The sequence below is a fragment of the Macrosteles quadrilineatus genome, unplaced genomic scaffold (genome assembly GCF_028750875.1).
Source record: "Macrosteles quadrilineatus isolate MER2022 unplaced genomic scaffold, UCM_ALF_1.0 Scaffold_5__1_contigs__length_97177068, whole genome shotgun sequence".
Classification (NCBI taxonomy): Eukaryota; Metazoa; Arthropoda; class Insecta; order Hemiptera; family Cicadellidae; genus Macrosteles; species Macrosteles quadrilineatus.
The window spans coordinates 10,274,870-10,288,673 of NW_026542598.1; the positions used below are offsets into that span (position 1 = coordinate 10,274,870).

Here is a 13,804-nt window from a genome sequence, read left to right on the forward strand (position 1 = left end):
TTACATCTGGTAGTGACGTAGTGAATTTTGGCGAGAAGACAACGATAATGCCCACTGTCCAGTGTGTCTACATCGTGTTCGTAACGTATAATGTCTTTGCCGAGAGCAAGTGTAACTTTGTAATTTATTGTTGGTGTATTTTTATTGAATCCGTTATATTTACCTTGTGAAAAGTGTCTGGGTGTGTATAACAGTAATATTCATGCATTATTTAGATCACAAATATTACTGAAGTGTGCGAAATAGTAAAATATCGTACAAAAAACTCATGCCGTCAAAACATCAAATTATTATACTCCTTGTATGATGATATAAAATGTACCATCCAGGCCCGGAAACCAGAAATTGTTTCAAGTTCTTGAACACTTGTACTTAAGTTTCAACTGACTTACAATATCCCCGTTGTAGACCGGCCACACTGCTAGTAGGGAATAAAGTATCTAGTTTTTGTGTCAATCAGACTAATAAGGCCTATCTATATATACTCGTATTATTTTAGTCTGCAGCGTTGCTGTGCCAGGGATATTTAGTTCTGTAGTTTGTTGCATGGGGTTCAACTTATCTATACCAATTGCAAAGCCTATACATCCAAGGCCAAATAAACATACAAAATACTTGTAAGCTTCAAGGAAGCATTTTTAGCCAATGGGAAACGTGCCGCCGCTACAAGACAAACATGTTTATTCATTTATTGTTTTGTTATGTCCTAGCTTTACCCGTCAAAACTAGTCTGATAAGATTCTTAGTATGTACCAGTAGAAATTTAAAATGCTTGGGTATTTATACTGTAACTGCTAAATATTGATGCAGTTGCAAACAGTATGAATACATTTATCCGGTTCATACACTTAACCATAAAAACGTAAACAATGGGAATATTGTGTTTTGTCAAAAATGTAGAAGCTCTCAGCAAAATAAAGATGTTAAATAATCACAAAATCAGTGGCATAAACATTTGGTACTATTCCCTAGTTATAAACAAGCCGAAATATCTTAAAAATTTCAAATTCCATATTAAAAATGTTAACAATCATTTTATTTTTCACAAATACATTAAATTCTGTAGAATTATCGCCTTATTGATTGTTGTTATGTTTGTTAAAGTATTTGGATTCATACCACTGATGTAATATTCGTGAAACATACGAATATGCCAAGAACATAAGAACAAAAAATACTAAACATTACAATTTATGACAAGAAATGGAAATTTTACCTATTGTGCTAATTTTGAAGCTATCGGTCATCACAAATAAGTATACTAAACAATATTGTCATGTTGCCGATGAACAATATTGCTACTTGCTAGTTGCTGCAATACACTGCCGTGCATGCTCTAATATGTTATGTGCATGTGAAGTTTTGTTACTGTCGGGTAAAAAAAACAAACTCAGATACACTTTAGGCTCGCCCTTTCGCCACTCCACTACTAAGGAGTTTTAAGCCCAAGGTTGTGTGAACGTGAACTGAACAGTGGTCACGTTCAGGAGACAGGTGGTAGAAGGGTGAGCTCTACTGCTGTTCTCCTCAAAATTTGCATGTAATGTTTACTCGGAAAAAGGCTCGCGATAATTTTGTAATTTAATATATTTTGCATTTTGTATCATGATCATGACTTGACTGCTAAACAACAAATAAACAAAAACAACCCCATTTTGCGACATCGTACATCATTCCGCCATTTTGTTTGGTTTTACTTTTCCAGGGACTCCATTTCCGGTTGTCTCCGTGTCCGGATTGGTCGACCATGAGGCTTCAATCTCATTGGTGGCACCATTGCGAGCTGTATGAATAGTTTTCCATTGTTGTGAGCTATTTACCCTATACTTACTTACTCTTACTCCAATGGCCATTTGTACCCCAAGTGGTACTTGGCCTCACCAACACACTGCCTCCACGTTGTCATGTCTCTTGCGGTATCTTCATTGACCTCCATCCTGGCCATATCTTTCTTTACTTCATCTGTCCAGCGTTTCTTCGGTCTCCCTTGTGGTCTTCTCCCCAGTGGATCACTTTTCCATATTTGATATAATGTGCTTGTTTCCTCTCTTTTAATGACGTGGCCCGTCTAGCGAAGCCTCCTGCTTTTAAAAGCCTCTGCGATTATACCAGGCTCCTTGAACAGTTCTCATGGATCCTGATTATGTTTAATTCACCATACGTCTCCTTCTTTAGTAGGGCCTTGCACGGGACTTTGTTTTCAAAAGTAATTACAGTAGTTTTTTATCTGTGGTTTTATCCATATACCAGGTTTCAGCTACATATAGAAGGACAGGTCTTATGATAGTTTTTTGTAGATTCTAAGTAGTGTGATGAGATAATAATCTTGATGATAATAATTTGCTTAAAGCATACATACTTCTACTGGCTAGGTTTATTTTGTTCTTTATTTCTATGTGTTTCTCACTTTATGGGCTGACAATAACTTCTAAATATTTAAAAGAATCAACTTGTTGATTTACCTACCCTTTGACTTTTTTTTCTTTTCTTACATATAGATTTTTTGTTATTGATTATATTTTGCATTTTGTATCATGACTTGACTGCTATACAGTGCCTACTTGACTCCTACTTTCTGTAGTTCATTCCAACTGAGGTTGAGTTTTGTGTATTGTTAGTTTAGTTGTAATGTGTTAGTTAAGTTTTTTTTCACCTGAGGGATCAGATTTCAGATCCTGAAACGTAACGTTGTGTATTGTGTTTTACCATTCTGGTAGATAATGTAGTCCGCAATAAACCTTTATTAAGCAACAATATTTATTATACTAATTTATTACTCTTGAGGGAGAAGAAAGCATCACCTTAATTCTATACTAGGGTTCACGAAACATTCCCGAAATTTCGGAAAATTTTTGTGAAAAAAATATTCTCTATTTTCGGGACGGGATTACATTTGATCCGGGAATTTTTTGGGACGGGATTTGATCCGATCGTTAGCGACTTTGTAGCTTCGCGAGTGACGATGACGACGCTGTCACGAGAGATGTTCGCGATGTCCGCGAACGCAGGAGGCGGAGTCATACCATACCGACGATCATGCCGTGACCATGAGTCATACTGACAATCACGCCGTGACCGTGGACTTATTTCGACGATCCCGCCGCGACCGCGGAGTTATACCGACGATCCCGCCGTGATAGCGAGTCATGTTGACGTTCGCACTGTGACCGCAAGTCATTTAGACTGCGAGTCACAAGTTGTCACCTGTAAATTTTTACCCATTATTTTATTTTTATGGATCAGTGCCACAAATGGTAAAAATCTATTTTGTTTCCCTTTTTTGGTAACTGCAATACAGAAGACTTTCTTTTCATGCACAGGAAAAAATCCCATCCCGTCCCGTCCCGAACTAAAATTCAATCCCGTCCATCCCTACTTGACATTTTCATTAACAACGGTGTTATTGTCTGTGAAATGCTGAGAAATAAGGGTACTACTGGGTTACTAACGGACATACACAAAACATACAGAATACAGACAGCATTGACTCAGGAAATTTAGTATGCTAACCAATGGTAACCAGCAATGTACAAAGAAAGTAAGAGTGGGAACGCCGTTCTCGCCCCTACACCACTGTGCAACATCAACGATAACTAAGTTTAGTAATGATTTTGATTGTACCCAAAAGTGATTCTCGCTACCACTGGTTCTTAAGAAAAGTACCGGTACCGAGAACCAACGTCAAAATGTGGTTATGGATAATTGGGTAGTCATACGTACTAATAGTAGATGGACCATAGGCCTATTGCCAGTACGGTCCAGCAATGGCGGTGCAATAGTGGTGAGTTGAAACCGAAATTGACCCATAGGAAAAGTGATTTTAGCAGCATTTGCAAATCCCCTGTTACGATCACAACGAAATCATAAAGATCTTCCGAGATCGCTGAAACATCCGTGATCAACCACTGCAGTTTTAATTATTTTCTTGACACAACAGTCTACAAAACGCTGTTAATGAGTGGAAACCTCAATTGTAAACTGTCAGCAACAATTATTAAAAAATTAAGTTTTCCAGTTCTATACAACACTGATCCTCCGTAACTTTCCCTGTTATCAAATCTCAAGTACAGTATAATTTTTTCTCGCTGTATCTCTGGTTTACCTGAATGGTACCTAACCATTTAATTTAATTTACAGTCACACAATATTGTACTTGCGATCAAATAAATCTGTTATGTAAGTCACAAGGTTATTAATCTCACTTGGTTTTGGATTTGCTTACAAATCGTGATCGGAAATGGTTACAGTATTTGTTAACAAAATTTAATGTAAACAATCAGTGACAGCTAGAAAAAAGAATCTTTATCCAAAAATTGTTTGTTATTTCATAGATGAGGTGTTTTGTAAACAGATGATTTGTAATTTATGACGTATGTAGTAAACATTGGGAGAAAATGTTTTAAAAATCCCACAAAATAGGGGCTTTGTACATTCGTTATTTTATTTCCAAAGTAGTGAGGCCATATTTTAATAGCTAAAGACATTTTCACCAATCCAGTGATACAATAAAACTATTTGAATCTTGATCGGTAGTCTAGTTATCTTGGAGTAGTAAATTGGAATTTTGGTGTTATATACACAAGGAAAGACAGACAAACAAACAGACGGATAGAAATTTAGATAAGCCTTGTTTCGGCTTTCTTAGGGCATAAAACGTTAAAATAACCAAAAGATTCATGATTCTACCCAATGTACAGAACAAACTGTAATTTTATTTTCTTCTCACATAGGCTTTTGCGGCCACTGTCATAAGAGTTCATGGTGTTTGTTTTTCGGCATCAACCGTGTCGTCACTACTAAACTGCCAGACATTTCGCCCTCACTATGAAGTGGTATCCTCAGTTGCTAGGCTGAGACTCTTGTAACTCTGTAACTATTGGAACTCTTGTAATTTTACTTATTTAGATGTCATGTTTCCATTACAGAGCTGGCGAAGGGGAGGCATTGATCAAGCAGATGAAGGAACAATACTCTCCTGTCATCAAGAACAAGAGTGACAGGAACATGGAGATTCTATCTAGCAATATACAGAATGTAAGTGGGAACATTGTCAGTTGTATTATTTACAATCCCTAGAGGAGGAAAGCAAAGACCGATTTATATTAGACATAAAGAGACATAACCTAACCCCTCTATCTAACCCAACTATGTGAGTAAAACCTGTGTAAAAAAAACCCTTAAATACTATATTTCAATTTTTGGTGATGTTAATGAGGTAGACCAAGTCTGATCAATGGCCTAGAGACAGCATCCTAGATTAAACGTTTGAATCCCGTCTAGGGCGAGTTTGATGGGAAGTAAAATAAACAGTGATGCACTTTGAGTGGTTATTTGTGAGCTACACATCGCAAAGTCAACGGAGAGTAGCATTAAACAATGCTGCTCCCTTACACTGATGTAGAAACATACAAATTCATATTGAACTAACAAATATTCCAAAAATTTACACCTGTCTTCTTCAGTGATTTTGGCGTGTTCTGTGGATAAATTATCAACATTCAAATTACTCACAAATGAAAGATGCTATGATTATTTAGCAATCATAAAATTTTAGAGATGATTGTCTGATTTCTAATAAGTCTTGTGTTATAGACTGGAGGCGTGGAGACGTCAGGGGAGACGGAGGACAAGAAGTTAGTGGACGCAGCCATCAACCAGATGTTGTCTAATGTGCCCAGCCCAGCACCTTTCATGCACAGTCCTGCATCCAGCAACATAGACCCCACGGACTCTAGCTTTGTCAAGGTAAAGTGTTCGACAGTCTAATGATACATTAAGCGTAACAAATCTGGTAAGGAGACGATAATTAAGTCTCTGCGACCGCAGAAGATGTTGGCCGTGACTACAGAAGATGTTCTTGATTTTGTCCTGACCCCAGGAAAATGTTCACGATTTCGCTGTGACAATTTTGCTTGATGATGAAAACATTATATCATTTGCAGGATATGAAAACAAACATCGCCTACTTCACTTTGATAATGATACGTTACTTACGGCTTTCCTGACATTTGTAATGAAATCGCTAGCTTTGATAATGTTTGCAGTGACATAGTTAGCTCTATACTAATGTCTTTTAAAACAAATTAATAATTTCTAAACTCGAGTTTGCAATAGGTAGACATTTGGAATAGCATGACTCTAATATATTAGCCCCTGTAAATTAGCTGAACTCTATCCCTTTAAAAAATTCACACTGTTCAGTGATAGCACTAACTTGAAGTGGATATGAATGCTACAAATTAAATTCTTAATCAGAATAGAAAGTGTTATGGTATTTATAGAATGTAAAAAGGACGTTTAATGCTCAAAACAAATATTTACACTCATCCTGGTAACGTTAAATACATAAGATAGAAATAGATGACTGATTTTGATTGCACACTCCAACTATAGGACCTATATTTGATATTGGGATCACTGCGGTTGGTAACACTGTCTTCTGTCTATAGGCGACGCTGGCAGCCAAAGCGTTGCCCCCCCTGCATGTGATAGTCAAGAAGATAGGCATAGTTCCGCCCATAATCCGCACCCCCGCAGCAGTGGCCGCGTCACTGTCTCCCCCCTCCAGTCACCACAGTCCTCCGCCTCCTACGGCCGCCCACTCACCACCTAGACCTGTGCCTGCGCCTTCTACACAAGACAGACCCTCCGTGCTGCGAGTGGCACATCGTCAGGGAGACCAGGTAACAATGTGATGAAAAACGGTCTTGCTATCAATTTTTAAAGACACATTAAGTATTATTAACAATATTGTCTAAACTATCCCCTGCTGTCCTTGAATGATCATTGGGCTTTTAATGAATGATCTTGGCTAAAGAACCAGCTGATCTTGGCCAATAACAAAGATGTCATCCCATTCATTTAACATCCATCCTTCTTTCACTTTTGTCTCAAAATATGCATTGTGGTATGTTTGGGTTTTTTATACTTTGTAATAAACCTTGACTTGAAAAAGGTAGCAATTATTGAAAAAGAGCCCTACATCTATGGTTAAAAGTATTATTATGCTTGGAAAATAATTACACAAATTCGGTTATCTTGTGGGTGAATGAACTTAAAATTAAAATCAAAATCACAGCCAAACCTTAAAGTAAAGGTTTTTACAAAATAACATTTTACTACTGCAAGTATAATTTTAAATTGCCATCAGTTATCAGTTTCATACATGTCTTATTAGCACAGAGCCCAGCTTACTTTTTTAAAATAATACACTAACACCATGAGATATCAAGAAAGGTTGATGTCAACACCCAGCTGTTGATGCTGAATATTTTACGCTTTTACTGTCATACAACCTACTGTTTACACCAAACCAGCCTTGTAACTGAAGCTGTTGTTGATTAATCAGTTTAACAATAAGTGGTGTATCACATGCTCATGTTAAAGTCACACTATTGATCAATTACATATCCGAACGTCTCAAGATTTTTACACCTCTTATAACTGGTCTGCAGGTTCTCGATACTTTTGAGGTAGGATTGGAGCAACAGTTGACCCAAGAAGCAGTTCAAGGCCAGAATTGATATAAGACCAAACGCAGGATGGGTCGAGCCGAGCCAACCTTTTATTTTTCCGATTGCAGAAAGCATCTGTTGAGTTACGTGATTAATTGATGATTTCGCTGCGAAATTGGAAAGCGGTTTACATTATGCAATGCCTGTGGAAGATGTTGACGATTTTGTCGTCCCTGCAGAAGGTGTTTATAATTTAACCGTGATATAGTGAAGATTATGTATTGTATATATTATATTGTAAACCTAAAGATGGAAACCAGCCCAATATTTGAAGAAGAAAGTGACAGACAAAAAAACTCCTTATTCGCTGTTTACCCGTAGATGACTTGTGAAAGACAACTGCATTAAGGTTTCCATGATAACCTGTAAATGTTTTGTGACTGACTGTATGTTGCAGGTGTCGGTGATGAAGGTGAAGAAGATGAGGATAGACTGGGAAGGTTCAGCCGAGGTAATGTCAGAGCACAGCCCTGCCTCGGCCCCTGTCTCACCACGTGGTGTGTTGGTCGCTCCTGGATGTAAGCGCAAGAGTGAAGAGTGGACGCAAGCTCCGGCCCCGTCACAGTTTCCTCTGCTTGTCCCCGCCAAGCACAGTAGTGAGGACGAGTGGTCAATGGCTGCCTCAGCTGCGGCTCCCCCACTTCCCACCCCTACAATCAGCCCCCCGCCGTTCCCTCTGGAAGTCAGCGAGCTCCTGAGAGACACAGACTTCCCCGACTTTCCTGACAGTTAGTATTGTGAAATATTTTATAGAATTACCACTAAAAAGCAAAGATTAACCAAAGTCTTGTTAAATTAAAGAGCAGCATTCTATTTAATTCATTCACATTGGCAACCAAAGCTGTTTGATAAAATGTGCATACTACAATTTCCGTGACAGCTCTGATTTGGAAATTCTGGTATGTACATTATTCCATTTGTTCAAGTAACAATAGGCCTACTATACTATACTATATTATATTACCTACTTATGACTCAGCCACTTGTTCCTTATTTGTAAAATGTAATTCAATTAATTAACTTTTTTCAGTACCAATCAATACATCATATTCAAATTGAAATATTTGATTTTTCAGATGATGAATCGCCCCCTTCCCTCCCAACCAATCTGGAGGTAAGTTGACTTAAAATCACAGCATTTTTTTGAAGAAAAACAGAGTTCAGGTAACTTTCCTGGAAAATGAGTCTAGGGTCTAGTAGATACACAATAAAATATAACACTGGTATTGTGTCATAATTTAGGACAATTTTCAGATGGTTAATTGTAGAGAAATGTCTGTTGAAGTTCAAACCTAGACTCCCGTTCAGTGATGCTAGCCGTGGCCATCACATAAAAAGGGAAACAAAAATAAAAATGTACTTAACATTGGTTTTGCTCCATCCATTGAATGTTTGATGGTTCCACAGGATATTTATGGGATGACACTGTCATGGCAGCCGGAGATCCTGGAAACGTCCCACCAAACCCTGGACTCCCGGGTTCAGCTCCAGAGTGACCAGATCCAAGATATCCAGCGGGACCTCACCTTGGTCCCTCCGGAGCACTCCAACACCAACCTCTACAACTCCAGGCTATCCCAGCTACAGGTATGGACAAAGGATTCAATTATGTTTACCTGTTCTGCTCATTTGCATAATGTACCATATAATATATTCATACTTCTAGATTATTTTTGTGTTATACGTTCTACAACACACATTTCACCAATTTAGATCTACTGGCAAAAAATATAACAATGTAAAACATTAGAAATCTTCATCAACATGAGTGAGTAACTATAGCTGGGCTACTGAGTAGTTAGAACAAGTGTCTTCTTATTCGAAGGCTGCTGGTTCAATACTGTAAAAAGCTATGGTCATTCATAATTAACTTATTTATCATTAATTCATCTTCACCTTAATCATGGTAAATGGTTTCTCCATTATAGTTCTTAATTTGTTAATTTTACTTGTTTATTGACCCCAATCTACCATTGACAATTTTCATTCTGTACATTTTCCATTCCCAAATCTACAGAGTTTTGGTATTTTCTTAGGGATTCTTCTCAATTTAGGGTAACATTTTCTTCTTCATTGGTTTTTCGAAATGCCCATATCATCTGCAGTCAATCTCTCATTATAATACAGATTTCTTGTATATTTCACGCTGAATTTTGCAAGTGACAAGAGCTTATTTGGACTGACCAAGCACTCCTACCTTCTTGTTCAGGCTAAACCATTACAACTTATTTAACGTAGTCTCTCCGATAATAAAAAATATTCTCTTCCTCTTAACTTGAAATTATGATAAAACAAGACAAAAATCACAACAGAAAACTAACTTCATCATGGTATTTTGTGAGTTTTCCTCATAACTTCAATCTGAAATTTAACACCTAATGTTTGTGAACATAAAGAGAAAAAGTTGTAATTTATGCGCCTGAATACCATTTGGTAACCAGTAAAATAAATATCAAACAGAAAATAAGCACTCTAAAAGAAGGTGGAAATGTTCAGTCAAGCTAAATGACCAGACCACCACAAAACTCAGTACCAAATGTGGCTTCTGACATAATGCAATCCATGTTTGGGTTTGGGACGGATAGTAAAAATGGAGTTTTCATTAACAGATGGAGAAGCTGGCTTTCTTGCTACAGCATGTTTACCACAAGATGAACTCTTTCCAACAAAAACTGGAGGAACCAATATAATGATTGCCATTCGGTGTGTGGAAGCGAAAGCTACTACCCTGTCGAAGGTCAGCTTTAGACTTTTACTCCATGTTAGATTGCTGTTGATCGTTTCGGCAGTCAATTTGTAAATCCACCCAAACTCGAATTTAACGGACATTTAAAAACGTAACTGTTTAGTAAAGTAAATCCATATCTAAATAGAAATAATATGCTAAAATGTAAAAGTATTTTCACTTTTTCAACTTTAACCTCACACTTTGAAGCTTTCAATATTTTACACACTTGTATACTTTGTTGAATTTTTATTCATTGTTTGGCCTTTGAAACTTGGACAGTAAAACTTTTCTTTATTCACTCTTTATTTTCAACGTTAATATGGATGAACCTTAGAGATATTTTTAAACCAGCTATTTGAAGGAAAGAACTGTTATTATCTCTGAGCCCTATACTACCATGATTATGCAAATACCTAGTAAGCACTCATGTCAACCAACTTATTATATTACCTCACAAACACAACACATTGCATTATATTTGAGTTAATTAGGCAGTATATGATTGTTTGAATGTTGGTATGGATGGGTTTTATTGACCATAGGCAAGCTTTCAAAGTCATGCCAAGAAACCCAGGGAGAACATTTTCATGATTTGCATAGTTAGGAAAGTTAGTCAAAAATTCTAACTAGTTAGAAGTTAGAAGTTAGTCCCGTAAAAAGTAACTGATAGAAGTTATAAGTTAGTTAGTTTAAAAAGTAACTGATAGAAGTTATTAGTTAGTTGAAAAACTAACTGATATAAAATAAAGTTAGTTTTAGTAGAAATTAGTTGTTCGTTGGGCAGTTGTTTTAAAGTATTTTTTAATGTCACATCTTGGTTACTAATATATACTATAATATGAGTAAAGATTGCGCAAGATATGATTTAAAAAATGGCTCCTACGATTTCCTCCAATTTCAATGCTATTGAAAATTGCTTGTATAATACATTTGCATTGTATGATGTCTTACTAACCAAAGGGATTATTACGACTGTTCAAAAACATTAAGTGTTTTACTGCAAAACAATATACACTGACATTGAACTAAAAATCTAAAGGAAAGGCCAAGGAGATTTGTATTTTTCGACGATGCATCGCACGAATTGATGCGTTATTACACCATCCCGTAATTATAGTTGCAACGTTCCACGATCCCAGTGACTTAATGCAATAACGGTTGTCAGATAACAGATGTTATGTATCATGAGTTTTATATTGATTGAAGCTTATTGTGGACATTTTATAGATTGATCGTCCAAATTAAAAAGTTTTGTAGACTAAATTGAGGATAAGTGGATGTCTAACAAAAACGAATTGTCTTTACTACTTAATTAATCGTAGTAAGACTGAAAATATTTGTAGGCTTATAAGCTCTATTTTTTACCTCTTGAACAAATCAAACACCACGAGCAAGATCGGTCCCCTGGTACTTGTGTTTTAATCAAACATTGTCACATTTTACATTACTACAACATAAACAAATGACATAAAACTTGTCAGATAATGAACATCAACTAAAGACAATGTTTTGACACTTGAGATGATATATCAATCACCAAACAAACATTTCCCCTTCCCACCCATCAGTGCTTGGGGTGTTGATAATGGCCGGCACTACCCCAACGATGTAAAAACTACTGGATTGCGCTCTCAGTAGCACTGCGGGCGCTGTTTTCGGTCTAGCTCCCCCCACCATCTACTGGCAGTAGCCGACGCAGCCCATACACTCACCATTGTAAAACGGGCCTTTTTAAGTTGCTGCTCTGTTTAAATATATAGATATAAAATATTGCTAATACATGCCAAAAACTTTTACTATTCTCAGGGTGTCTACCAACCGGGAAATCCAGGAAAACCGGGAATTGTACTTAAATTTTTACTGGCCATGAAATGTACTGGAATTGTCCTTAAATGCCAGACTATGTCCTTAAATTTTTAATGGGCCATAATTTTATTGATCGCTAGTTGGTTAGGAGCACATAAAAGGTTTATCAGATGTTTGTTTACATTTTCATAATTTATTACTAGAGTAATTATGCAATAAAAATCCCATTAGCAATCTCAAACCCATTAATATTTTATCATGACAATCAAGTGTCAAGTCAAGTACTTCTAAGAACTGTTGACTCAGCAGCTAGCTCATAAAAGTTGTATCACTTTTATTCCTTTACAACTTCTTTTTTTTATTACTAGGGTAATTATTATTAGATCCCAAACCTATTTTATCGTGGAAATAATAGCTTTATAATGGCTGTTAAATTTCTTTTCTTACTTGTACTTTCTGCTTGAAGATTCATGAAGATTCAATTTGCCGCGGCCAGTGCCTAGTGCCATAAAACTGTTTATGGTTTCATATTAAACATGTAAATAATCTATAGTCTTATTTTGTAAGTTAACCCCTTTTTGTGGACATTTTATCTTTCAATTGACAAAACCACAAGCATTGTTGTTTGCATTAATGTTTTATCACTATGTAGGCCTGCTTGGTTTCAAATTATGTCCTTGCATTTTCTGTGTCTTTGTCTATTGTTGGCTATTCAGGTTTCAATGTTTTTTTGTTTCCCATATATTTATTTATTGAGTTGTATGCTTTAAGCAATCTAAATCTTATGAACTAGAATGATGATAGTGACTTTGCTGCTATTATAACCTCATTGTTTGTTACTCAGTTTATATAGGCCCTCATAAATAATTAGGTCTAGGCCTGGGTATTTTGATTCTTGAAAGAGCTGTAAAATATATTGAGAAAATGTAATAATTACATTTTCTTAAAATATATTTTTTAAATATATTTGTTGAGCCTAAGATAAACAACTAATGATTGCTATGTGTCGATATTAACTTTGCAAATGAAGATACAATAATCTTACGCTGTGCTTATTGCTTATTGGTAGCCGCTTATCATACCTTGATTTTGTACTAAGAATTGAGTAACAATATGCATTAAAGATTTTTTTTCAAAAGTAGTCGAGAACCTAACGTTGTGCCAGGGCGAATCATGCCAAATTAATCGGCCTGGATCGGATAAGCTATGTTATGAAGTTTACGTGACCGATGGAGATATTTGTCGCTATCGCAGGAGACAATGATTGCGTTTCTCTGTTACACTATAAAAGCTTTACCTAAAGTATAGGTAGGCCTGTGTTTGTTTACTTTCAATAAATTTCTATTTTGAAATTTTTAACTCTTATCTATTTTACTTTTCTCTCTGGTACAACTACAGTGAATAACAAGATTAATACAGTTTGACAAATCAGGAAAATTATTCGGTAGGCCTAATGACACCGACAAAGGTTACGGCAAAGTGTCCTTAAATGTACGGGAATTGTCCATGAATTTTTTATCCAGAATGTAGTAGACACCCTGTATTCTAAACTTTATGTCTTCTTATTTTCGTGCAAAAAATAACACATTTGAACTCTTAAAAACCCTACTACATTTGTCCAGTTTTTACCGCAAATCTATGCTTGACATTAACGTGATAGGCATACTTTTTTATGACCTATTTTGTAAGATACATTGTCATTAAACATTGAAAGAAAAAATATCGCGTTTACGTCAAACATTTACGTTACCACTGC

General features: G+C 36.3%; 1 protein-coding gene across 5 annotated transcripts in view; it reads left to right on the forward strand.

Annotated features, from left to right (window-relative positions):
* The window catches only part of LOC128993757 (basic helix-loop-helix ARNT-like protein 2), a 183,597-nt gene that overhangs the window by 158,828 nt on the left and 10,965 nt on the right, over positions 1-13,804 (forward strand). For 3 of the 5 annotated variants that reach the window (XM_054417735.1, XM_054417731.1, XM_054417732.1), the window contains 7 exons: positions 4,926-5,034; positions 5,593-5,745; positions 6,450-6,683; positions 7,912-8,242; positions 8,591-8,628; positions 8,922-9,101; positions 10,124-10,251. In XM_054417735.1, coding sequence (XP_054273710.1) covers positions 4,926-5,034; positions 5,593-5,745; positions 6,450-6,683; positions 7,912-8,242; positions 8,591-8,628; positions 8,922-9,101; positions 10,124-10,204 — 1,126 coding nt within the window. In that variant the 3' untranslated portion in view covers positions 10,205-10,251. The remainder of the gene's footprint in view (positions 1-4,925; positions 5,035-5,592; positions 5,746-6,449; positions 6,684-7,911; positions 8,243-8,590; positions 8,629-8,921; positions 9,102-10,123; positions 10,252-13,804) is intronic. The other 2 variants (XM_054417734.1, XM_054417733.1) reach the window with 1 other exon arrangement.